At 38.4% G+C, this 27,198-nt stretch overlaps 1 protein-coding gene across 1 annotated transcript; it reads right to left on the bottom strand. All coding sequences in view use genetic code 11, as the record gives it.

Moving 5' to 3' along the window:
- On the bottom strand, nucleotides 1–27,198 carry EGR_00632 (Protocadherin gamma-A3; the record flags this gene model as incomplete). The annotated part of the gene is made up of 4 exons (XM_024489881.1): nucleotides 1–324; nucleotides 8,442–8,737; nucleotides 14,333–14,939; nucleotides 24,601–27,198. The coding sequence occupies 4 exons, from the start codon at nucleotides 27,196–27,198 to the stop codon at nucleotides 1–3; spliced, it is 3,825 nt and encodes a 1,274-aa protein (XP_024355878.1).

Raw genomic sequence — 27,198 nt, 5'->3', positions numbered from 1 at the left:
TCAAACGAAGGTAGAGGTTAATAGATTGCCACTGGCATCCACCGCCTCTACCACCTCCTTGGGTGAAGAGGCGGTTATGTACTGTTGGTGCTGATGCTTCTGCAACTCAGTGGAGGCGGCAAATGCCAACGTAGGTGGGAGCGGCTGGAACTGGTACTGGTGGAGGTGTTGATTTTGAAGATGCTGGAAGCAGGGCGTGGTGCTTCTTGGCGCCTCCAGGCTGGAAGGGAAATTGAGCAGGCAGGAGCCGACGTCCAGGCTGTCCCCATTGCCTGAGTCTCGATCTGTTAGACTGTTTCTCTTGCCTTTCACTCGATCCTCAGTCTAAGCAGGCCATAAAAATGATATCTCCGTTAGAATGCGAATCTAGAATTATTCTAAATTATTGACCTTCAGATAATATAAATTCAAGTTCGACTTCAGTTGGAGTCATCATAAAATACTTTGTAAATGCCTAATGTATTTCCTTGAGAATTGATTAATCGCACTCAGTTCTTCATACATTTTGTCGAAATATAGGCAGACTAACCAGTTTTCCAAAAATTGTGAAAAACAATCGAATACCAATAGAATGAAGAACAAGTGAGACATCCCGGTTACAAACTGAATTGAAGGCTAGGTATAATGATCCGTAGGGGCATACGCCTGTTGAGTTCTAGGATTAGATAAATTTGTAATGTTTGATATTAAGTGCGATCACTACAGGATAAATTAAAATTTTCAGAAATAATTATTTAATCTAAAGCACTTCTTGATTGGTCACATTACATGCTATCATTTATATGCACTTCCGAGGGGTATAGTGACATGGCACATGTGTATGATTTGACGCTTTGACGTGTCAGGGAATTTAAATATTATTTGATAAACTGATTAATACTTTGGCAGTCTGATTGCAAACCTCTGTTGCACAATGAGATTAAAACAGCTAGGGCACAAATAGTAGCATTACTAATGAGCTCTTTTAATAGAACTTATTTCCAAATAAACTTAAATATATTCGTGGAAAATTGGAGTCTCCCACTATTGCACTTAACCACAAAAAATATTACAGAGATGGCCACATTCCTATTTATTACCACATATCACTTACTACTGAGATGCTACTAAATATTTTCATAGTAGCACGTTTTGACTCTCTATTTGCCACCAAAAATTTGGTTAAATTGAAAAATAGAATAAGCAAAACTAAATTATTTTTGACTTGCAATATGTAACACTTTGCATTTTGTCGAATTCTAAGCATAAGGAATTGCGGCAGCGAGCATAGTGTCATACAAAAAACTTTGTTAAAAAAAATACTACAATGTAATCTATCTACACTTTTCATGACGACAGTTCGTTTCCACACATTTAAAAGCCAGAAAGAAAGTAATCAAAAAAGTTTTATTACTTTTAGAACGTGAAATAAACCCTCGAACAGCCAGCACCATGAGAAGAGAATTCAGCGTTACGTGGAAAAGAAAAAAAGGAGCGTTAAAGATTTTTGTCCACAAATATGAAAATATTGATTCCTACTAGAGAGAAAATAAGGTTGTTTAAAAACCCACTTCTGCATTTCATTAACTTCTCACGGGTTATTAAGGAAGAATCGCTCCTTTTCACGTTAGCCAAGGCTAGAAAAACATCACCCTCTTATTTGCTCTGATTTTAGACAAAAAGGAAGAAAATTTCTCTACTGCTTGTGGAGGAGTTTAAATTCCAAGTTTGTAAAAATGCTCATCATTGGAGTGTTATAAGCAGTAGATAGAAAAAAGTACTAAGAAACAGGTAAAAATATAGGGACATTATTCCACCATTAAACAGATTATAACAGTCTGATAATTTAAAGTAAGAGCTTGGAAGGCATGGAAAATAGGTGATATTTTTAGGCGAAAATATTATGATTTCATATTGCATGCTTAAAGCGTTTAAGGTCCTATCCCTTGGAAGGTCATATAACGTTGCTTTAAAAGCGAATACCGTGATTGCACAAGGGGTAACGATGATGGCAAATTCTCTTATGCCATGATCCTTTGAGCTTTACGGAAAATTTTAATGGGTGTTCTCTCACAAAAAATCACGTTAAAACAGAATTTCGTGGAAGTGTTGAGCGGTGCGGAGGAAGCGGAGGAAATCACTGCACTTTACATACACGTCATTCTCCTTTCACCCTAAAATCCCTTTTATTGTACTAACGTGTGCTCAAGAGTCTTTTTAGGGATTTCTCAGCCCTTCACACATTCATCAGTGAAAGTTCTATTGCACATTTTCAGACATAAGAAATGTTAAATCAGTAAACATAATTGCAGGTTTAGATAGAGCAATTTTTCCAGAATTTGTTGACTTTCCTGAGATTTGTATTCATAGTGTTAACCATTTCTGTATACCCGAGTTGACAGCCATACATAATAAAGACAGCCATCTAATATGAAGTCCAACTTGTAAAAAATTGCAGTAGGGGAAAACAAAACTGTGGTTGATTATTTATAAACACTTTATGATACAGCAATGGCTTTGAAATGATCTAGTGATATGTTGTTTTAATATGTTCTCATGGTACTTGATTTGAATTCTGAATTAAATGGCTCTCTATATCATATAGATGAAAAAAGCAGACCTTTGCTAACAACAGATGCCTTACAGATCCCCTAGAAGACTTGTATCAACAAAATAAAGTAGACAAATTCGCCTAATATGTATTAAATCTGAGACATAATTGGAAAACCGACATTTTTTATAGAGGGTCACTCAAAATGCTGTCAGTTGTAGGTTTGGCAAAAATTTCTTCGGGCTATATAAATCGTATCTTTTGTCTATAATAAAAATTCGAGAAACATCCCAATGTCAAGATGTTCGAGAAAATGGATTGTCACTGGTGCGTAGAGAACTAATTCGGTTGGAAATTAGATTTAATCATGACAGCTCCTTCCAGTGTTAGCGTTGAAACATAATTTAACGCCATTATACTAATTGACTTATCCCAGCAAAGGAAATTTTGCTGGGAGCAGACCTTAGGTTTAATCAGGTCCAACTTCTGACTTCACGAGCATGGCAGGTAATCACATTCCAAAACTAACTGCAATAGCAGTATAAAATTTGAGAACAGTGTAATGTGTAAATGACACTACTGAGTAAGAAAACGTTTCTCCTTTTCCTACAGTGCTATGACGCCAGGCCTGATAGGTGACAAGGTGACTCAGGCCTAAAGAGAATTTGGAAGTTGAAGAAAATACGTACCTTGTATTAGATAAAAGTCCAGTTCTGAGGTCGCTGAACTGATTATACAACCAAATTACTTGCTTTAACTGAAGTCGTTTTGTCTGAAAACAAGACTCTTCTAAATGAATTGGCGAAAATAGCATTTCTGCAGTGAACATTAATAGGGTCTCTAAAGAACTCAGGACAGAAAAGCTGAGCGAGTCACAAAGCAGATGCTGTGAAGGCTTGACTAATTCCAGAAATAACTGGTTCATTAGAAGGCACTTTGAAAGCCTTTATTCCGAAAATTTTAAGAACTGACCTCGTAACATTTTTTTGATTGCATATACAATGAAAAAATCTACTGATTAATTCGCTTGGTCTGAGACGCTTTATGATTATTTTACTTAGGGCGCATTCAGACACTTTATTATGCTTTATGATAAATCACAAATGGGATTGGTAAGGTTATTTTAGCTGATGCAGTGTGAACAAGCAATTGACGCAATGTTAGGGTGTTTCGTCATTATTATAAGTCCATTCTTTAACCCGCTCTGTTTTATATTCTTCACACTATACAGGCGAGTTTGTCGATTTCCCAGTCTTTGGAATTAAAAACTCCTCTTCCTTAAGCAGTGTCATGAAATTGAGTATAAAACTTAATAATCCTGATTAAAGATGAATTCAAGCATTCATAATAATTCTGCTCCATGTATAGGAAATCTAAATAAACATGCAATCCCAAGTTATCCAAGTGCAGAATCACTTTCCTTAAGAGGTCGTTTGAATCAAGGGACTCAAATTTAGATTTTAGACTACGTTAGCGTTTCAATAATAATAACAACTTTCAAGCTAACCTGTGCTCTGCCTAATAACAATTTTACTCGCTTAAAGAAGAAAGCATCTTCTGATAGCGGCTGCGGGTACACATTAAGCTCCGAAAGGGTGTTTGTGTTTATGCCATAAAATTTTATTGAGAAAGCTACGCCTTATGCAAGACGTTGTTCTTTACAGAGATTCGAAACAAACGACTATCGAATAATAATGATTACTCTCATTTGTGAATGCAAATTTCGTTGGTTGCATATTTCTCTTCATTTCTTTTCCAACTTTACTGCCGGCTTTTTTTCAATGCTATTTAATTTCCAAAATCTATCTTTCCGCTTAGATAAGAATCTTGTCTAATGAAAAAGGATGATTCGTGCAAAATATAAATCAACTTACTTTGACTATGTTAACATTTGACCTGGTCACGGATGATTAACCAAACGTTAGCAGTAATTACTGCTCTCTAGACCTTTTGTAAAGGCATATTTAAAGACTCGTGATTAATTACTTGATCCCTATTAGCTTGAAACTCGTATTAACTAAGTCAATTTGCTTGGGGACTGGTTTAGGGTGAGTTCACTGCACCTGGAAGATGTACATTGAGAGTACATCATATCTTATTCAGGCGTTACTATGGACTAGCCTACGCCGGGATGGGTTGGTCTGCCTCATGTGGCGTAGTTTTCACCTGAATGTTATCCCCTTAGTGTTGCGACTATCCCCTATCTCTTAAGTCATCGATCAAAATATTAGTTTATATAAACTGAAGTCGCACAAAAAATAATTAAATCACCCAAATAAACGATCCGTTGGCAGAACTCCATCCCAAAGGTGGGAAAAGTTGAGCATCAGAAACGTCCTGACATCGGATTTTTGCCAGTGAATACAAAAACTGGCAGCTGGTCCTCATTACGAATGAGTCATGGAGTGTGTTTGTGTGCCGGGGGAGAGGAGGAGGAGAACAATGGCGTCATTAATTTTTTTAGTGCAGGAAAATTAATCTGATACCAACTGTCACGAGTGCTGTTCACATGACAAATTGCGAGGGAATTAAATCAGTCTATATGGTGCTTGTTTCATCTAGTACCGCCTGTTTGCTTCAATTAAATGCCTCAAGCTGTCTACATGCCTGTCATTTAAGAGAAAGGTGGGGGGGGGGATTGTAACGAAGGTAGTACCCCAAATACGGGAAATCTAAATATCTTGGACGCAGTCGGGCATGATGACTACGTCAATGTAAAATTATTATAAGGATATGAAACAGAAGTTAGCTTGACAATACTTGCTTATTTCAGATAAAGCACACGGCGACACTGTCGACTGGAAGGGAGGCGACTAATCAACCTGCGATCAATTGGGATCATAAAAGTCGAAGAAGCTTAGTGAAACCATTTTCCTAGGAAATTTATTTACAAGACATGATCTTCACGACTCAAGCATACGATATTTGAATTCGAGCTGCATTAATTGATGGCAATGAGAATTTCGGACAGATAATTACAAAGCCATCTGGTGGAAATTCTGTCCTGAAATTCACCAATATTAGCCCTTGAAAGACTAGATAGGGTTATTGAAAAAGACGGCATAGGAAGTGGTCATGGCAATGTGGGCAAGCCCAGTTGAAAGACACCCTTTGGGCGGCAACAAAACAGGGTCACAAAGACTGCATCGGGGCAAGAAGGGCTGAAAAAGAGTACCTGGAGTTTCGCCAAATCAAACGTTTTTCAGGTATTAGTGCAGGAGACAGCGGTTCAGGATGTCTATAATGCCGATAGGAGGTGGGGGGGTGGGGGATTAATGCCGGCAAAAGGCACCAGTGAGTTCGGGTGTCAACGTCACGTTGTAAAAACAAGGCAAACGCTTTTACTTAAAATTAGGCCATGTTTCAGAGGGGAGGAGGATGAGGCTTCATCAAGTTGACTGGTGAGTAAATTAGAGGCGAAAGGGAATTGGATGTAGCAAAAACGGAGTTTGGGTTGAAATGTAGTCAAGGTACAAAGAGAAAAGTGCAAAAACACACAAAGTGTTAAGGCGCATTTCGATTTGTAGACGAAACAAATTTAACCTAGCTTGAAAATTACAGGCCTCGAAGTAAATAAATGTATTTGCTACTTGGAATCTCAGGTTTGTCAAGGATAGTCTTCGTAAGAAGCCATAGACATTTTAAACTCCCCCCATTCGTAAAAATCCTTTTTTAGAAAATAATTTGTTTAATAAGATGCTTATTTAATCGAAATTTCATAAAGAAAGGTCTAATTTCGAGAACTATTCCACTTTTAATGAGCACGACAATCGAGTGACATGAAAGTAATTATCTTGTCAAGCTTAATGACTAATAAAAAGGATTTGATGCAAAGTATTATAGCCCCAGACACCAGAAATGTAATTGGGTGAAGTTGATTTGTCATGATGATCAGTTGGTGCGATTGGTTGTTTTGTAAATGAATTCTTTGTATGAAAGTCTTAAATGGTTCCGTCAAGTGTTTCGGGTCCGCTACTGAATTAACGAGGTTTTTCTATTAAAATCCAACTTTATGGTTTAATTAAAATAATAATAATAAAACATGATGTTTGTGCCCGTTAGTCCAATTCACTTTGGTTATCATGGCAACCAATAAGTTCGGAAAATGTCGTGTCGACTTTTCTTTAGCAGCATTTAAATCCCTGCAAATTGCTTCGGCATCCGAAAATCTGAATGATTTTATTAAATAAGAAGCAGAGATTATTAACAGGTCAAAATATGGTTTCAAGTTAGAGTGAGAAATAATTCAATTTGCAAATGTCATTTCAGTTCCATTGCATGTCACCAATTACGCTCGCTACAGAAATCTGCAATTGGAAGCATTTCCCTTTTTGAATTAAGTCTCTTCTCTTATCACTGTACCTCCTCATCCTACTATCCAGTCAAATCTAAGATTATAAGTATCAAAAGCGACTTAAACTAATAGTTGTCTCTTTGTTGATAAATTTTCCGAATGGAGTTAGGTCTTAAAATGGGAATTCTAAAACCACAGTATAGCGGTTAAGGTAAGAAATGCATAGCATTTGAAAAGAAAATACAAATGCATAAAATAACGTCTAGTTTTAAAATTCTTCGACGTTTAAAATATACATCATTCCACCACTGTTGTGTTATTTTGCCTTTAAAATATTGCTCAACTTAAAAAACAAGCTCGATTTTCTCCAAACAGTGAATTGTTTTGAAATCCACACTAATGTGCAGCATTCTTTCTTCTTATTCCATCCTGAGGAAATTTCAGGAGGTAAAAAGGATCATCCAGTGTCATGGAGCGTTAATTCATACTTCCGCTTGTCATCGCAACCAGTATTTCTGATGCACTATAGGCAAGCACTTTAAACGAGTGCTATTTCGCAATGCGAAGTACTACCTCTGGTGGCAAACTGCTTTACATTAGGATACAGTTTTCTAGCTTTGCGAACAATTAAGCAGAGCACCCATTTCTGCAAACAAGTTTTACGAAAGATGTTGACAGGAAATTTCGGCCATATTTTTGCCAACTACTCGATAAAAAAGCGATTTTTCAGATTTGTGAGAGAAAAGTTGATAAGTCCCCGCACCTTCATTACTACAATGATGAATATCTAACATAAGAAAATTGGAGACTCCTTCGGAAATGGCGTGATTGAATTTTTTTAGCTTGCTGCCAATTGGCGTCAAATGAATTCTTCTTTGAAAGGGGTTGTGAAGGCCTATGAAAATTCGCGCCATGGCTGAAATATTTTGCCTACTTAAAAATATGTCAAATTACCAGGGTACCTAAACATATCACCTAAAATCTGCGTAACTTCACCATTTCATTTAGAGGTTTTAGTGCAGGCAAAGATTTTCATCCCGTCTACCATCTTCATTTTAAAAGAGGGGGAGACGGAATTGTCCATGGTTTGGGTTCTTTGCATTAATAGGCAACTGTCTAACCAATGGATCATCACCAACTTCTACGAAATTCGCTAAATTTCACTAATTTTTTAGGTAGCTTCCCTGTTTATGGTTTCTTTACAATGATCTACCTAAAAGCCTCTAAGAATATTTCTGTTTTACGTTTTTTTCTACTAAGAGATGGTCACGGTATCACTAACTGTTAATGAAATAAATGGAACTTACAAAATTCAACTCTCATTTTTGATGATGATAATGACTCACCTTTTCAATGGTTTTTTTCACAAAATAGAAAACATTTCTCCGATTTGCAGTCAAACGCCTGTATTTTGTATTCATTACCTTCTTAAACAAATGCTCAAACATTAAGACACCCTGTTGGTCTCTGGGAATAAGTTCAATTTTTAATTTTAACAAGCAACTTAAAATTTTATGTTGACTCCACAACTTCCATTTTATGTAAGAATTGCCTCACTTTTGGGATTCTCGCTACTTTTATTCGATTAAATAACCATCAGAGCTCCACAAAACTCACCAGTTTCTTTTGGCCGAGAAAGGTGCATCTGCCAAGGGTGTGGGCCTGTTTGGGGGGCAGGCAGGAGAGACGGATTATGCCATCGGGACCGGTTGTGGCGGTAGCGGCCAGCAATTGTGCATGCGGTGATGCTGTGGCAGTAGCAGCTGCAGGCGACACCTCAGCAAGGATGGTGGCGGTGGTGGTGGCCCCAGGCGAGCAAAAGGGTGCAGGTTGAAAGCCCATTGTCCCCTCGTAAACATAGCCGCCGTTGCTCGGTTGCGGAGTCAGATAGGAGAAGTTGGCTTCCGAAAGATCTGGAATCGTTGTTGGTGAACAATGATGACCAAGATGTCATCACCACCATTTTGATATTTACTGTATACTTCGGAGCCATGTCTTAAATTTAGACTAAGATATTCTTTACTACTGACGGCTTATCGTCTCCTCCACTACTCCATTTGGAAAGTTAAAAAAGACAAACAGATGCAAAAATCTTATAATTTTTGGCGCCTGGTAATTTTGCTACCACTGATTCCATTCTCATTAGTAGATCATACACCTCTCTTAAAATGAACCCACTTTCGATTTCTAGTAAAAGCTTTCAATTACTACCATGACAATTCATTTTCGTTTTTATGAAACTTCGTAACCATGAAAATATAATTTTACAAGAGTTCTTGACATCTACCCATGAAGGAAAAATTGCACAATCGCAGCTATCTTTGCAATATTACGTTAGTGTTATCAACACACTTTTTAATGAATTCCACGTGGGATCCCATACATCAGTGTTAATTATTTTGATCTAGTAGACCTTTTGCATCTGAAATCCAAACTAACACTAGCAATATCTGCTTGCCTGTACAGTTCCATCATCATATTGATGCACACTGATTAAAATTTCGTGTAGATTTGCAATGTTTAATATTAAATACAATGTTTCTAATTGTACAAGTGTTTTAGTATGGGGCGTACTACTGAATTCTACTTGGGAACCTACTTTCCAGTAGCATTATCTTTGATATCTGCGGTGACGCATTACCTTATCTACTGCCTCAATGTTCCTCGGTTTGGAGCAAAATTACAGGTTTTTGAAATGATTCGATTAAATTACAGCTTTTGCATTACAGATATTTTTAGAGATTTGAGTAATTCCTGTGAAAGATATGCTAGCCTATATCCTCTAAGCCAGTGGTTTCAAAATATTAGATGATCTATCATTTTTGATTTTTTGTAAAATTTTCTGAAAGCAGAGTTGCATAAAAAACGCACTGTTGGATTACCGAATGGAAAGAACTATATGGTTGGGAACACGTGAAAATGTCATCACTGTTTGTAACAATCAAAGGGTATATTTCTCATAGGTTAGCTTATAACAATGCCAATGAACATAACAGATCAGATTATTTAAGATAATTGGCATCAAGTTAATATTTACAAAAAGCGAATTTCTACCCGATATTTTGGTTGATTGACTGTTACCATTCGCCATATGTGGATCTGCCTGACTTCCAATAGGTACAAACGTCGTTTTTGCATAGTTACCAGTATCCGCAAACACAAGCAATAAGAGGGCTTTTATTTTAAATCACGGTTGCGTTGCTAATCCCTGTGATCCCACTTTTACAGCCTTTCCACTCGGAAAAAGTCTATCAGCGATTTAAAAAATCATTAGAGCAACAGTTTTAGGTGTTTCGTGAAATTTTTAGGCTTGCAGTGAATATTGCGTTTTTGAAAATATCTCTCCAAACATAAAACCACAATGAATACAACAAGGCTACGAACTACTTTATGCTAATAGAGTAGCTGTGGACCATATTTCAAAAGTCTTATGAAGACCATAAAGACACCACTGTAACTGTCAAAATTATTGGTAATTTAACTGTTGTCAGATCTTCCCAAAGTATGGTGAAAGTAATGAATAACTTCACTGCATTTTGTTCACTTTGAAAGAATCCGTACTGTATAACATCGCTATACTCAAAAAGGAGAGCTATCCGCTACTCCGCTTAATAAGGTGACACTAGAGAGGAAATAAACATCTCCTAATATAATTTATAACTGTATTCGAAAAAGATTTCAGGTTGTTTGACAGTTGATTTAATTTATCGTCCCGAGTCACCTTTATGTCTTTAGACCAGCTTAAACTTTATGGTGAAAGTTATGGTAGTCCCTTTGCAGAGGAAAAACCTTCAAGCAGGTTAAGACCTTTCCTAATTCTTACAATTTAGAGTTAGAAAAAACTCTACTCACGCTTAAAACCGAGGTGGGTTTTTGAGTTGCAGAATTAAAAATACCCCAAACAATATGTTAAAGCATCGGAGCTGTTCGCCTGCGTGGAAATGAAGTAAAAGTACTTGAAAATAGTAGAAAAAGTTGACAAAGCAGGAAAAAATACCCGACGTCTCGACTCAGCTCTGTTCTTGCTATCGAGATTCCTGTAGATATCTAGCCTCAGGAAATAAATAGCTTGTGATAAAAAAGAAGCGTTGCATCAACTTCACGGGAAAGTGTTGTGTGTCACGAACCGCTTATGCAAGCCCTGAAGCAGCTAACAGCAACGGTGTGTTCAACAGAACAGAAAGTGAGGCTTGTCGTTGGAGACCACACAACACGTGACGAAACTGCAATAGGCAGACCAAGGCTCAGTGTTCCAAACTGAAAATTCTCAAGCGGCATATTTCCCACAGAGGCGCACTTCATGTCTGGCTCTCTTGCAGTCAAAACGTTGCCACACGCATTCCTTCCCGCCTTCTAAATTAGTTACGGCTCACTTGTTGTGCAGCATTCGATAAAGCAAAAAATCCAGGAACCGCCCAAAAATGTTAAGAGCTAATTTGGTAGGTGGGTACAATAATCGGGAAGGGAATTCTGTGCATATGATACCATACCCCTTTAGCAGACAATCAACGCAGAAGACTATAATCCTCAACAGAATTGGTCGTAACGTGTGTTCCACTTGGTGAAGCACCTGCTGAATGTAAATGCATCGAAAGACGCAAGCACATCGTCAAAATGTGACATTAACAGACTACCGGATAGACGTATGGGTACGTATTCTGAGTGAGTTGCCCCTCTCAGCAGCATCCTGCTTTAGCTATCTCCAAGTCAGTTCTGGTTTCAAATTACGGTAGCAGGTGAAAAAGACTGTATTTGACCCTTAATTAGACTTGCTAAATCACGGAGCATTGGTTCGGTCTTCCAAACGAGAACAAAACATTTATTTAATGCCAAATGACTGGTTCATTTGGCTAACACGTACATCAGCCTACTTGTGTCTCATGCAGGCTATAAATTAACAGGCGTTTTCGTTCACCAAACTCACGTAATCAGCAACATAAAAGGTCAATGAATTCAGTCGGAGACTTTGAAGCTGGTATTGGTAGTGCGGACGTGTGCGTGCAACATTGTGAAATGAAAGAAGCTTGTTCCAAACTTGCAAATGGGAACTATTGAAGAAAACTTCAAGCAGCATAAAGCATTATGTCTCTTAGCTGTTTAACTGTATAAAATACTTAGGGTATAAACGGTATAAAGACGACCGTACTTACGGTCCCAGTCGCAGCAGTTCTCAGGATATGGCAGGTATTCAGCTCTGTGAACACTTAGCAAGTGAATGGAACACCTGATCCCTAAAGTACAGTCGAAACATAGGCCTTCATGAAATCGCGAGTACTGTGAATATCCCTGTCAGCGTGGTACACGCAATCAGTCATGAATTTCTGAATCTCGGAATAGTCAGCTCTGGCAGGGTACTAGTACAGTGGGGTTAGTTAGGAAAGGTTCAACCGCACTAACAAAATTTTCTGTACCTAAACATTCCAAATACTGGGTAAATAATGAAATGTTCCAAAACATAGCTGTAGCTCAAACTCATTCAAGTATTTTTTACAACCTTAAAAGTCGCATTTGCCTTCAACACTACTCGTATTACTGATCAATTAAGGCTGTCGAATTACTCAAGCACTTTTAAACATTTACTTTATAAAACCCCCACTATTTAGGCCATTATGGCAGTTCTGAAGAAATATATTTAACCTCACTAACAGAGAGTGCCAACTCCAATAGCTTTTTTATATCTGGTGTAAGCATTTTCTATTCAACTTAAATTGATCTATACGTGTGAGCATTTTCAAGCGCAAGTCGAGAAAAAAGACACTTGTTGATTCCAAAAGCTAAAAAACTGTTTGTCAATAGACTCACCCTCTCACAAGGAAGGAATGCGCATGTTGATAAAAGCTTTTTCCTTATTTTACTTACCTACGAATTACAAAAGATGAGGCTGATTATATTATGGCACCTTAAAACACGAAGGAGCCATACCTGTTAAATGAATAACTCAAGTGCTGCATTGTTTTTTAAGTAAATTTTGGCAGTATTTCTAGGTAAACTTTGGGAGAACTAACATCATTATTCATGCTAGTGGTAGATGACCACATCGATCTCCTTTAAGTGTAGAAATGGTAAAAACGATATTCAGAGTCAATTTGTAGCAGAAGATCATGTAAAACCAAAGCTTCAATTCCATAAATAGGTGATAGTTTTCCCATTTCATTCTTAATCACATTGTTCATTTCTATCGTGCACTCCAAGAATAGTCGTTTCGTGGGAGTTTGGCTGTTACCCTCTAATATTCTAAAAATGCTTTGCATCAGCAGTTACTCCGAAAAAATAGATGTGAATTTTTACTTATCCAACACCCGTATACTTCCTGAAACTGGTATAATCAGAATGAAATTCACCACGTCTCACCTGGACTAACCAATTTTAAGGTCATTCAGGCACAATTCAAAAGTGCTTGAGTTAGTAAAATGATTTTTTGAATTTCAAAAACGCTTTAAAAGTTTGAAACCGCCTGAAGCTGGGGTCTTAAGTCTTGAGATAAGTAATCATATTTGCCACTATTAACCTTGATTCGTAATACCATACCCAAATTGGTCCATTAAAATGGGAGCAGGATTTAAAATTAGAAACTTCTGTTAATAGGAATGTATTAAGGGCCTCAAATAACGAGTTAATGTCACTTCTAGAATTTTGAAATTCCAACAATTTTTCCAAAGTTTATTAATGGATTTTTAACGCACTTCTTTTATCTTATAAAATTATAAAACGTTCCCGCTAACTATTCTCGACAAATAGGTAAGTAAAGCAGCTGCATGCGTATTAAATTTTAATGTGGAAACAATTTGTGAATAAAGGAAAACATTTTGGCTGTAAAATAAAAAGGGAACGTTTCAGATTTCCTTCACCTTCACCAACAAACCAGATGACGTGTGAGTAGTAAGCCAGACGTAACTTAAAGCCGTTCTCATCAAGGAATAGCTTGCCGTTGTCATGTGCGAGTTTGCTAAAATGCATCTTGTGCATTGCTTTAGGCCATTTGTGCGAATGCAGCATCCTAAGGCAAATGGTTTTTTACTACTTCTTAGTCAGATAGGTCAATCACACATAGCATTACCTAGACTTTGAACGGCAAGGAAATTGATCGCCCTATACGAGGCTCGGGGTGTAAATCGCACAAAACGGAAAATTAATCGAAATTGTGTTCTTAAAGCACAGCATATAATGGTTCTTTTATGTAAATTAGACCCTAACACAAGGAAAAAAGCAAGCAAATTGTTCACAAATCCTATCACAAGGCGTAGCGGAATTATTAGAATCAATCTTCATTACGATTTTATACAAAAGAGAATTCACTGAATGGAATGCATAGTCAATTTTTATTTTACTTCCAACTTAAAGTTTTTCATAAAATAATCTTCCAAATTTCAACAGAGTGACAAAATGCGTTAAAAGTAAACATTTTCTGAAAGTAGGAAAACCTAATCATGACCCCTTAGGAGTTCAGTTGCATTTGGTTAGATTTCACATGGGATAAACGCGCAATCCTTGCAGTTAAATTGACTCACCTTCATCCAGAGGATCACACGTCGTATACTTCGTTTGAGGTAGCGACAATGGCACCGACTTCAAGTAGCCATTTCCAATGTTTGTATCACGGAAGATGGATCCGTTATGAAGGCCTCCTCCACCATCCCTCCCACCACCACAGTACCGCCCTACTCCTCTTCCATTCTGCTCCGTCGTCCTTGCCCTTCGTACTACCAAGCAAATAGCCACCAGGAGGACACTGGAGATGATAAAGGAGGCGATAATGATAGCAGTGATGATGTAGAGGTTCATGCTGCGACTGCCTGCTCCTCCAACGCTACTGCCACCACGAACCGATGAACGAATGGGAAAACCAAAAATGTCACGTTCTACTCGACCTAACGGCTCTGAGTCGTCCATATGGATAAGGAGTTGTGCCTCACTGAAACGTCGTGGTGATCCACGGTCGGCAGCCTCCAAGAAGAGGAGGTACTGGCCCATGTACTGGCCTGAGCTACTACAGTCCTTTGCAACTGAGAGCTCCCCGCTCCGTGGGTCCAGTTTGAACAGATCGAATGGATCACCGGCACGAATGCGATAGATGAGACTAGCGTTCTCTGCGGCATCAGGATCGGAGGCAAAGATCTAAAGAGTAAGCAAAACTAGTCAGCTTTTCTCTGTTTGATTCCGTCTTCTTTCTCTGTCTTACTTTTCCTGGCGATAGTTAGAAGTAATTGACCAAAGTCAATATGAATTATTCACTTGAGGGAAATGTGATAACTACTCTGCGTTATCCGTCGAATGCTGCGCCTGTTAATGAGGCATTATGCAGAACAACTTTTCCATTGATAATTTGGGGTTCATTTTGTCGAGATTCGCATTATTGTTCGGCATTCGAATGAGGGCAACGGCAGTCATTGTCGCATTTTGACGACACAGAAAAATCAGTTTACTTAATTGGATCTATTAATATTATTGTTCTTTATTACACCATAGTATCATGGAAATATATGTCAAGCAGAATTCTTGAAACATCTTGAATTTAGACCACTGTGAGTCTAAAAATCTAGCATAAAATGTGCTTTTCAGGCCCATTGGTGGCCATGCATTTTCTGAAGGGGGGAAGGAACTTTATTTACAGCACTTTTATCTCATGAATTCTAAGATTTACACAAGTTACAAGCGATTATGCAAAAAATTGGCTTTTCTACTGGAACTGGACTCTCTGCCAGTAACAAACGAGCTATATCTGTCCTGTACTGGTGGATCAGTGGGATATTTTTTAGAAGTAAGAATGGAAGTAATTTCACTACCTAAGATGGTTTTGTCTTTCAAAAATTCATCGCTTTAAGAATACTTCTGTGGTATATACCATGCAAAATAATCCACTTACAGTAATTTTCCAATTTTGTCCGAAGGGATGCATGAAGGAGGAGCGTCCAAAGATATGAAGGAAGATGTGGGCAAATTTAACATATAACGTGATTTACTACCAAACCATTGCTCAGTTCCAAAACAGAAGTTATGATCTGCTAACCAAAAGACGTGAGCACTTAGCAAGGATTGACTTCGTTCTACTTCTCCGGTAAAAAAATATTTTGACGTCATATTTTCGCGGCAGTGCTACCACATCCTCCTCTGCCTTGGCCTAACCAACCAAAGTGCCACTTTCTGTCTAATAAGAGGATCGCTTTTTTAAGGGGAAGTCCCTGAGAGAACAGTCCATGCGGAGCAATTAAATGATGCGGATTACGAACTGCACCAGCGTTCCTACTTCCTGACTCATGTAGGCGTAAATTCTGACAATTTCATTGCCCATCATCTGCCGCTGTTCCCCCTCTTAGCTCTTCTCTCCGTGTACGCAAATGATGTGTGGCGAGTGTGAAAAAAAATGTTTAGCATTAATTTACGCAGTTACCACTTATCGTGGGTGGCCATCTCGTGAGTATAAAAAACGATTTGACAAAAACAGAGAGAGTGAGAGAAAGACACTACTGCTCAATTTCCAAAATAGCAAGTTGGTTCACCAGACAATGAGCTGTAATAATAAGCTCATAAGTTCGTATTTTCCAAGGAACTGAAAACATTGCGTTTTACAGTCATCTATTCATACTTGAACACTCATTTTTGCGAAAACGGGAATAGTTCATTTTAGTGGCAAAAAAAGTTTCCAGGACTTAACCGCCTCGAACTTTATAAATAAAAAGACTTTTCATGTTTTTTTCCCTTACTAGTTAACAAGCGAAACCCACTGTTAATCTGAAAAACCCCCAAATCTTTAATTATGCAAACGTGTAGTCATTTCATTCTTTCGAAAACAAAATTTTACTAGTAGACCTTTTTTAACTTTGGAAGTAGCCAGTTGCACCATTATTGCAATAATGTCGCTCGATATTTAATACTGATTACAACAGTTAAAATACCACTTTAAAGACCTATCAACGGTGCAATTTGCAATCTAACCAAATTTTAATGAAAGTCATAAAGGGTATGAGTGATTTAAGGTTTTCACTTTCTTAAAATATTTGCGTTATCTTGAATAGATTTTTAGCCACTTTGATAAAATGGAATAACTAAAAAATGATTTGCCTCAAGATATGCTGATAAATGGCCCTTTTACTTCAGCTGTAGGGATGAAAATTTAGGGCAAATAATGGTTACTTGGAGCTTTGAAATAATAATCTTGGCTTTTTGGGATCCAAAAGGGTGGTTTATTTTGCCTAGTCAAGGAAACGTTGGTTGACTTATTTATAAAGCCGATGCTCACCGATCTAATAATACGAATGCGGTATGTTAGAGGACGAATAATTTAATCTTCTCTGGAGGCAAATCAGCCGGGTAGGGAGAGCAGGGGGGAGAAGAATGGTCACCGTAAATTAGCGCGAGGAAATGGAACGGAACTTTGTCTCACCTTAGTTAAGTGAATTCTATGAAAGATGACAATCTGATGCGGTTCTCCGTGTATTCCTAGTAAGGGCACAACTGCGTTTACTTGTCTTTTCATTTAGTAAGGGAGTAAGGGTTCAAAGAAGAGTAAATAAATGAGGCAAAAGGAAAGTTTATTGCATGTTCCATTATTGCCCTATTTTATCTTTGCCAAATGTTAATGCGCCCACTTTGCAGTCCCGGTAGGAAGCAATTTATATCCAGCAAAATTACAAAACGAAATGAAGTCACTATTACTTCCATCCATATCAATTCGCCCATAAATACTAGTTTTTTAATATTATGAAAAGTTGTTCATTCAAAAACAATGCAATATTTTGGTTAAAATTGGACTAAAGTCTCGATCTTGAGTTTAGAAAATGATACAACTTTTCAATTCATATTCAAGCGCTTATGCAGTAATTTAAATGCAAGCGCCATATTTTTGTTTAAGACAGTTCATAAAAATTCGTATTCCATAGATTTTAAAAGATCAGCATTGTCTCATAACTATGGTCAGAAATTTAAAATGATTTATACCTATAAGCTGGAATTTTAAGGCACATTTAAAGTTATCATTAATACAAACATCCAGAGGACGCATTTTAAAAAGATAATTTATTACTCGCCCTTTTCCGGATAATTATGGGTGATAGTTAGGACTAGTTTTGTGATGATATTAGGTCAAAGTGATGACTTTCTGCATCGAAACCTTTCTAAAATTTCTGGAGTTATTTTATTGAGACACATAAAGACTCTGGAATATTTACTAGTAGTATCCACAAAATTGACGAAACCAGAATGCAATCCTATCAGAACCACTTCAAGACCGCATTCAAAGTATTTGCCAACTGCGGTTCCAAAAACTTTCCGTTTTTGCTAAAAACCAGAATTTTATGAATTGATTAGAGCCACGAGCAGTACTGCCTTCCATCGAAAGGTTTGTAAATGTGGAAAGCTCAGTTCCTTAGTAGCTGCTTTAAAATCTGGCTTAGCCTTGCGTGTTGATTCAAGGTCTCTTTCCCTGCCATTTGAAAAACGGCAGAAGCATTCACTAGGCTTAATGGTTTGCCGATTTTTACTACAAGATGATGGAAAACCAAAATTTCCTGCAAAGGCTCCACTGACGAACAAAGATAATGATGGAACCGCGTTTGGTAGGTTGAGCATTTTTCAAGATGTACTGAGGCAGCAACGCCAGCTAATATGCTGGCCAATTAAAACAATAAAGTGCTGCTTGTGATGAATTTTTTTCCCCCTTAGCGTCTTTCGCACTCTTAAGTGGGGTTGGAAACATCATTAATATATTCCTTTACGGTACTTTAATTTACTAAAAAGTCAGAAAAGACGTGAATTTTTCAAATAAGGTGTTCTTTGAAGTGGTATTGCTATGCACTTAGAAATTTTATTTGCATATAGCACTTATAGAGGCAATATAATTTAGCAAGTTTAGCACTAACGGAAAATTTTTAGAAAATCATAAATCTGATAAAGAAACTAGCCTTTTGTGCAAACTCATCTAAATTCAAATACGACCCATGTGCAAATAACTGTATTCATCAAAAAATATCTCGAAAAAATGGGAGCAAACGCACAGTTACACATAAGATAGCAAATTTAACAAAGTCTTTTGAAACGAAAATAAAAAGTTCGATAAGACTTAGTTCCTTTTACATAAAATTCCTCACATGCTGGTTGAAATAAAATGGCGACTTAAAATACTTACCTTAAATTTTCAAATTATTTGGGAAAATTATGTTCAACTCGTTTTGGAAAAATGTCAAAAATAGGAAAAATCAATAAATTTAGCTAACTTATCACTTCAAATAAACTTCCTAGAGATGGTTGCAGATTCGTTTCAAAAATTTAAATCAAATGAATTCGTGTAACAGGGTTTAAAGGTAATAAACAGAAACACGGGTCGTTGAATAGATCCTGGCAGACTTCATGAAATGTGGAACTCGACATTCAGTAGCCTTCCCTTGTAACCCGACTAAACGCCGCATAAACTATCTGCAAACGGTCACACGCGCCCGAAGAAACGTGTTCCGGCGGTTTCTGTTCGCCACCACGACCTCCTCGGGTCACGACCAGCGTTTTATGCCACCGAAACGCTTCTTATGAAAACGGTTGCTAGTCCGCTGGAAAACTGAATGGATATATCTCGTCTCTTCCTTCCCGTCCATTTTTGAATCATATTGTTTGGGTATCATTGTGTCCTGTCACCCTCCAACATGTAAACAAGCATTCGTACGTGCCCAAGGGTGCGAGAAATGGCCTTTTGTTCAATTCAATACGCGGTTCTGACCTGTCGATCGCTAGAACCAACTTGATTGCATATTGACAACCGAAACAGACACAGCCTTTGCTTCAACTCACAAAATCCAAAATATTTCTCATTGTGACTGTAAATAATTAGTTTAACTACTATTCGTACAAAGAAACTAATAGCTACAACAGTGAATACATTTGTAAATTCAGGTTTCGCAGTTTAGTCTACTTGTCGTTTGCTTTGATTTTAATTGCAAATATTTTGAAATCCAAGGTAGGATAAGACATGTTATACCAGTAGGGATTTTTAACGAAAACGATTGAATATTCAAACCCTAGTACCAGGTTTTGAGTTAAGTTTTCATGAACCGATTAATCCGATAAAGAACAAGCCTAAACTCGCCTTTATTATGATTTTTTGATGAAAAGGGATATGCACTAATATTTTCAAAGGTACACCATCGAAGGGGTGCATACCTTTGAATTCCCCAATAATTAATAAAAAAGAGGTCCCAAGGGTAGTGTCTAACTCTTGTTTCATCGACATCTAAACAGAGGGGCAAGTTTTTTTCCCCATTGGACACAAGCACTTAACTAAAAATACCGATTTTCTAGGGTTCTGCGGGAACTCAGTCACCATATTCTGGGCCTTATTAGCTTGGTAACAAATGCACGCTCTCAACCGTCATAGATCGAGTGGCCTTTCATCGTAACAATGACTTTTGATATGACGTTAAGAAAACATTAAAAAGGATATTCAGTAGGATTTAGTCCTATTCGCTTAAAAAATTAGAGCCAATTATTGATGGAATTGCAAAGAATAGGATAGTAAGAACTCTGTAGATGGGCTTTCATCGGGGGAACCTTTAAACAGCACTATTCAGAGGTTATCGAGAAGCACTTTGGTTTGGTTGGAATCGGTTTATGACTGCAGATTTTAAAAGGTCACTCAAAAGATTAAACACTGCTTTAGATCCTCTCCTGGTTGACAAATGGGCACGAAGCAATTTAAGCGTTTAAACGTCACCACATTCACAATTTTATGCGAAAAACCTGTCTTGTTAGTTTAACTGGTGGACTTGTGAATTTTTCATTAAAAGTGCTAGAGAGCAAATTTTAATCCCCAATTTTTTACTGCTTACAGATCACACACCAATACTGGGGAAGCATAAGCGGTCGACCACTTGAGGGACCACGAGTCTTAGTTAATAAATTTAACTTTTAAAATTTGCATGATGCTTTTTCAAGGAATTCTAGATATTAGTAACTCGTAGAGATTACAGAAAACTTGTAAATTTAACATATGATCTAATCATTGGCTGGTTTTTTGTTAGTAAAACACATTCAAATTATTCCTCCACCGCTGAAATTGTACAAGCTTTAGAGATGAACACTTTGTTTCAGTAGATATCTATATGCAGACGTTTGGCTCACTAGTTTTTGAGCAGTATGATGGCACACAGTAAGTTGTAAACAAATTCACCAATTCGTAGACGTTGTTACGAAATTAGCAGGAGTAGTATTGGCGGTTAATAATTAACTAGCTGCACTCCTTATTGAGCCCCAAGAGGGCAGCGCTTAGGTCAGTGCTAACAATCTAACCAGCTTTCTTATCCCCAAAGAGGGAAAGGGTAAGTGAACGGGAGACTTGTGCTAGTTTTTTTAAAATAGATGCAAAGCAAAGCTGACAAACTCTAGACCGGGTAGCTGATAAGGCACTAATTTCACCAATACAGATAAATCTTTCACTCCTTAGATGCTCTCCACCTAGAGCTTCCACGTGAACTTATGCTTACTGATGCATGAGAAAGGGTAGCGGGAGTTAGTTTTGAAATCCATAAAAATTACAAACAAGGAACTACCTTCATTTACTTTGGAGTGAGTAGATTTTGAGACATGCTCTTTTCGTCGTCTGAATGAAGAATTAGTTAAAACCAGGTTATTTAACTGAAATTCAAGACTAATAGGGGCTTATTAAAAGTTGGGCTGTTAATACGCCAAACTTCTCTACAAGGTACATTAAAGGACTGATTCAAAAAATTCCTCTATATAAAATACTTTATTATTTTAGAGACTGGGATATAAACCTCATAATAGTAAAAGCATTCCAATTTTTTAAAATTAGTGGAAAACCGAATTAAATAGACCACTTTTATTTGTCGAATTAAATGAGGATAGTATTTTTCGCTAATTTCCCATCCGTTCTGCACAAGGACTTTGTGTGCAGCTTGAAGAATTTCGATCCAGTTCATTTAGAAAGCCTAAAGTGTTTTGGAGTTGGATTTGATAACTTGGCAGACACAAATCAAATTCACAAGTGACAAGACTAAAATTTTTTGGAACTTCGGAACTATTAGCGGGGTCTGGTTGGATCAGCAGCTATATGAGGCGATTAATGGACAGGAGAGAGGAGAATAAACAGACGCTTGGGCAGGAGAGCTTTTTATGTCAATTTTATGCTCGCTCTCGTTGGCAAAACGTGAGTGGAGGTAGGGGACGAATGCGTACCCCAGTTTCCCGCAAGCGGTCACTAAGCGCCCCGCTGGAACCAATTACCGTCCAGGCAATTTGCTTTTCTTCTCTTGAGGAAAAGAAATTCCTAGTTAGTAATGGACATTTGAAATGAGCTGAAAATATACTACAGGACTAAAACAAATGGGTGTTTTCATGTTAAAGAGACAAAACTGATCGACAGGGAGATCATTTGTCAATCACTTGGGAAAGTGACTGCCCTTTTGCATCCATCATGCGAATCCATTCTTATTAAATGCGCAACTGAGTTCCCCTCCCGTTCTCATTTTGGGGAAATAGTTCCGCTTCAACGGCCTAGATGAAACGACCCCGAAGGAATACAATTAGGATAAAAATCCTGGCTAATATACAAAAACTAAATATTGAGTGTTACTTCCTAATTGCGCACCCATTAAACACAATTTTTGGCTTGCAATTTAATCTTATATTCACAAGAAAGAGGAGAGGTCTTATTTTTTGTAAATAAGAATTTACAACTAGGACGTAACTTTAAAGCAGGATCCATGAAAAATTAACCTGATGATATGAATACAATACTCAAGTAATAATGAAAAGAAAGTGTGGAAAGTCTTGATAACATTATTTCTTCAAGTTAGCCGTGTAATTACTCACCAAAGGCCAAAACTGGTAGTAGAGCAATTTCGAAAACTCCAAGAATGGGGCTATCATGGTGCTCTCTACTTTGTCAGGAATATATTGACCAAAATATCACAAACGTCATGACTTTGATCTGTAGAGAAAATAGAAAGTGGAAATTGTTCTTGTTTCTCAAATTGTGCTATTTTTTCAGCACTCTTCTCGATAGAGGACACGCCTGTAGACCGTGAATTTGGACAAGCGCGTTGTAAGAAAGCTCCGGGAGCAATTGATAACCCTGAGAGTCACCATTGTTGAAGAGGTGATGTATAGTCAAGTATTCTGAGTTAAATAGTGACATCTTTTGAGCTTATTGGACTGCTAAAATGTCATTTATTCCCCCTTTTGAACACCGATTTTGTCTGAAAAATGGGATTCGGTCTGCCAAAACCTTTAGTAGGTATTACCCTAGACAAACTACATTTTCTTTAGGTTTTGCCTGTTTCTTAAAATTTGTTTTTCTGTTTGGAGATGCTGGTAATTTTGATACCTAAAGACATTTGCAAGCTAATACTTTAAATGGTAAACAGTGGTTGACAGAGGAATTTTGTTTGCTCGTGTTATGGCAGTTGCTTAGGCACGTGAAGGAAATGTGTGAACTTGAATTGGAGGTACGGATGCAGCATGGTAGCAACCTCAAAACCTTCTTGAAAACTCTAGTAAGACTTAGCAACACTGTGCGTGGAAAGTTATGACTACCCCTAGCTAATATCGGAGTGACATTGGGATGAATATAGAATGATTTATAACTCGGCCATCGCTGGCCGATTACCCAGCTGCTACGTTGTATGTAAAGTGCTCTGTCAAGTCAAGAGGCTGTAGTGCAAAAGTACAGGAATCATAAATTGGTAATGACAGCGGCAAGTAAATTTTATGAAGATTATGACAGTGGAATGATCGTTCTCGTCCTTGAAAGTCCAAAACGGTCTGAATTTTAACTCTTGCTCCTACACTCTCTCAAGATCTTGATGAAAGAATTTACATAAACAAATATCAGTTCAAATGTGTTAGTTATTAAAAACGCAGGAGCATTTTTGAGAGAACTCAAGCACGGGTCTTTGGGATTTCAGCGTAGTATAATATTTTATAAGTGAAGTTTTTGCTGAATGTCAAGCTTGTCCTTGTGCCATCGCGTATTTATGTAGTGGCAAACTTTTAGGGCTGAAAATGATTACACATATATTTATTTATTCTCTGAATGAAGCAAAGTTTTTAAAGGTTAGGAAACTAAAATTTTAATCCACGAGTAACCGGTTCCCCTAAAGCTCACAATAGTGCGGAATCCCTGATTGACATCACATTTCTCGACCCACCTCAGTGGCCACAAAACCTTGTACGCAATACTAAAATTTAGTCAAGCTTCTCTTCGGTAGATTGCCAAAATGGTTGTTAAATTGGGTCCAAAATCTTGCCACCGCCAGTGGAATGGTCTTTATATTGCTACGAGGTAAACTGTAGCTGTCTTAATCCCCCGCAAAAAGAGAGCTTAAAGCTGGGAATTGCTTAACGATTCCAGTCAGGGAAGTTGTGTCAACAATTTTACCTACCTTTTGGGTGAGTTAGAGCGTCAGAAGTGTGCTACTAATTACAAAAAATCGTTTAGTAAACTGAATGTACTTGATCAAAGTTAATTAAAAATACCTAAGTTTCATGAAGGTTTAGTGAGCATCAACATGCTTTCCAGACACCCAACTAACGGTATTGTTAGGCCTATTTTGGATTGCTTTCTTTTATTCTTTTTATGCTTCATCACATGCACAAGTGTTCTAATGTAAACACACCAGCCAGAGTGAACTGTCTTTTTTCTGTGTGGAAAAACGCCACAAAACTACATTTTGGCAATCACTACTATATTGCTTTAATAAATCCACTTACCTAAACAGAAAACGAGATCAATTTCCTAGGTAGACTATTTTTTCAAAGAAACGAATGCTCTACTGACCTTAGTAAACTGGAATCCAATAGGTTCGCGAATAGACAGCCGAACTTCCGTAGCGTTTACGGAATCTGCTGGAGGCAAGATGAATACCGGTGCATTGTCATTGACATCAGAGATCCGTAGATTGATGGGAACTCGACTGACAAGACGTGGATTACCTGAATCCTGAGCCCGAAGCATAAATCGGAGCACTACAGTCTCGGCTGAGCCATTCATTGAAGAAACACTACCATCAATTGCAGGCAGGGAGACAAGTGATTCTCTATCTATTGGGGCCGCAGTGTACAGTCGAACCTCGTAGGTACCTCCATCTTCTTCACCGCGACTTGAATTGCGTCCATAGTGTCCACCAGGCAAGTGCGTTCTTACAGGTATAGCTTCGAACCGTAGGAGACTCAGGTGTTGACTACTCAGTTTTTCTCTCTTCGGATTAACACTGGAAAAGAGACTCTCCATGTTATCTTCTTTCGACCATGGGGTGGCTTGCATACCCTCCAAGCTGAACTCCAACTTGGAATTGATACCAAGATCAACGTCAAAAACGCGAATGATGCCTATTAATGTTCCAGACTGTAAGTTCTCTTCCACTTGAAAATTGTATTCGTGGTGCTCAAACTGTGGCGCATTGTCATTCATGTCAAGAATTTCAATCGCTACTTCAGTTTGACTTGAGAGTGGTGGAGATCCCATATCACTGGCAATAACTTTACAGCTTATAAAAGCTAATTTTTCTCGGTCCAATCCTCCTGTTGAGTGCAATGTTCCAGTATCTTTGTCTAATTTTACCAGGTCCAGGAAACTTTGTGGGCACTCGGAGGAGAATTGGTACTGCAATTTTGCATTCTGTTCGGTATCGTCATCACGAGCCCTAATTTGTCCAATCTGTTCTGGCTGAATGCTGTTCCTAATTACTCCAGCAGTGCCAGGGCTTGGGTCTTCGTACACTCGGAAATGATGGGTCTTGTTTCCAAAAATGGGTGCACAATCGTTTACGTCAATAATGTGGATCGTCTCTTTTTGAATCGATCGCATAACCGGTTTGCCACCATCCCAGCACTCAATTGTGAAGTGTATCTCTGGATGCTGCTCACGGTCGAACGAGCGAGTTGTCAGTAATTTATACTTTCGACTTGTGGCAACCTTAGCAGAATGATCGAAAGATTCCGTTTCCGATGTCATTGGACGCAGTAAAAGAGCCCCTCGAATAGACTGTGATTTCAAATGACATTCAACGACTGCATTCACTCCTGTATCTTTATCCTCCACACTTAGGATTGCAACATCCCGACCACCGGGCAAATTCTCAGTGAGGGTTAATTTTTTTGAACCAGTGGGAGAAAATATGGTAATGATAGGCTCGTGGTCATTGACATCTTCCAGAGTGATAAAAACCTTGGTCAGAAAGCTGGACTGACCACCGATGTAGGTCGCAGGTGGAATGGCAGATGACTGAGCGTTGTTACTGGCTTTTATGGTCAACTGGTAGTGCAATGAGTCTTGATAACGGGGTTTGCTTTTTCGAAAGATGGCCCCACTTTCTTGATCTACATGAAACATCTCCAGGTTAGAGGGGTCCGTGAGGTAGGGATCAATAGAATAAAACACCCTTCCAAATTCACCAGCATCTGCATCGTGAGCTTTGACGGTGACAATTTTCTCGTTAAAGGGCAGATTTTCTGCGACACTTACGTTGTAGACTGCCTTTTCGAAAATCGGCAGATTGTCATCTGCATCTTCAACTTCAATACGGACTGTAAGCTTGCATTCATGAAGGCCGTCGCCAGCCACAATGGTTAGATAATGCTGTTTACTGCTCTCATAATCAAGAGGTCGAAGAAGACCAAGGAATAACTGTGCATCCTGTTGTCGATAGCCCACAGGATGGGAACTGCGCAAATTACCTCCTGTTCTTGAGTAGACCACATGAAGATGAAAAGTTGCTGAGGGGTCTTCCAACCTCACCTGGTTCCACTGAATGGAGTGACCAAGCCCCGCACTATCAGGGTCTAGTGGTGAGTTTAACTGAACTCGGGTTTTGTCTACATCAGCATTTTCCCGAATTAGAATGGTCTGCTCTGTAGAGGGTACAAAGTAGCATCCGTTGTCATTGACATCACGTAGAGTGACCACCACATCAGCTATGGCTTCGACACTCCTGCCGACGATCCGAAGACAGGTCACGCTGAACCGAAGGATGCATTCGTCATCAGGTTTGTGAGTGGGAAGGGGACAAATCACCTCCCTATCCAAATCGAGGGCCACACTGATCCGGCCAGAAAACTTGTCCACATTGAAGTACCTCGAGGCGTCTTTCAGATTGGGCACCTTATTGTATATTAAACTACCACTTGGAGAGTGACTATGCGACGCCAATGAGCCCACATGACTTTCCACAGGGACACCCTCGTTGATTTCAAATCTGGCAATAAATCCTTTAGAGAGGGGAACCAGGAGCAGGAGGATGATGGTGGTGTGTAAGGGAAGAGGAAGGGAATGGATGTTAGAAGTGAATTTGGATGATCTCATGCCTGGCCGCGGAGCGGCATAGTGTATGCCAAGATTTGCGTCGCCATTTGAACACGTGTTTTCCGTCGTGGTCAT

The sequence above is a fragment of the Echinococcus granulosus genome, assembly GCF_000524195.1.
Source record: "Echinococcus granulosus chromosome Unknown EG_S00002, whole genome shotgun sequence".
NCBI lineage: Eukaryota > Metazoa > Platyhelminthes > Cestoda > Cyclophyllidea > Taeniidae > Echinococcus > Echinococcus granulosus.
Note: the sequence above shows the minus strand (reverse complement) of the source record. Positions and strands in the feature narration are given on the sequence as shown.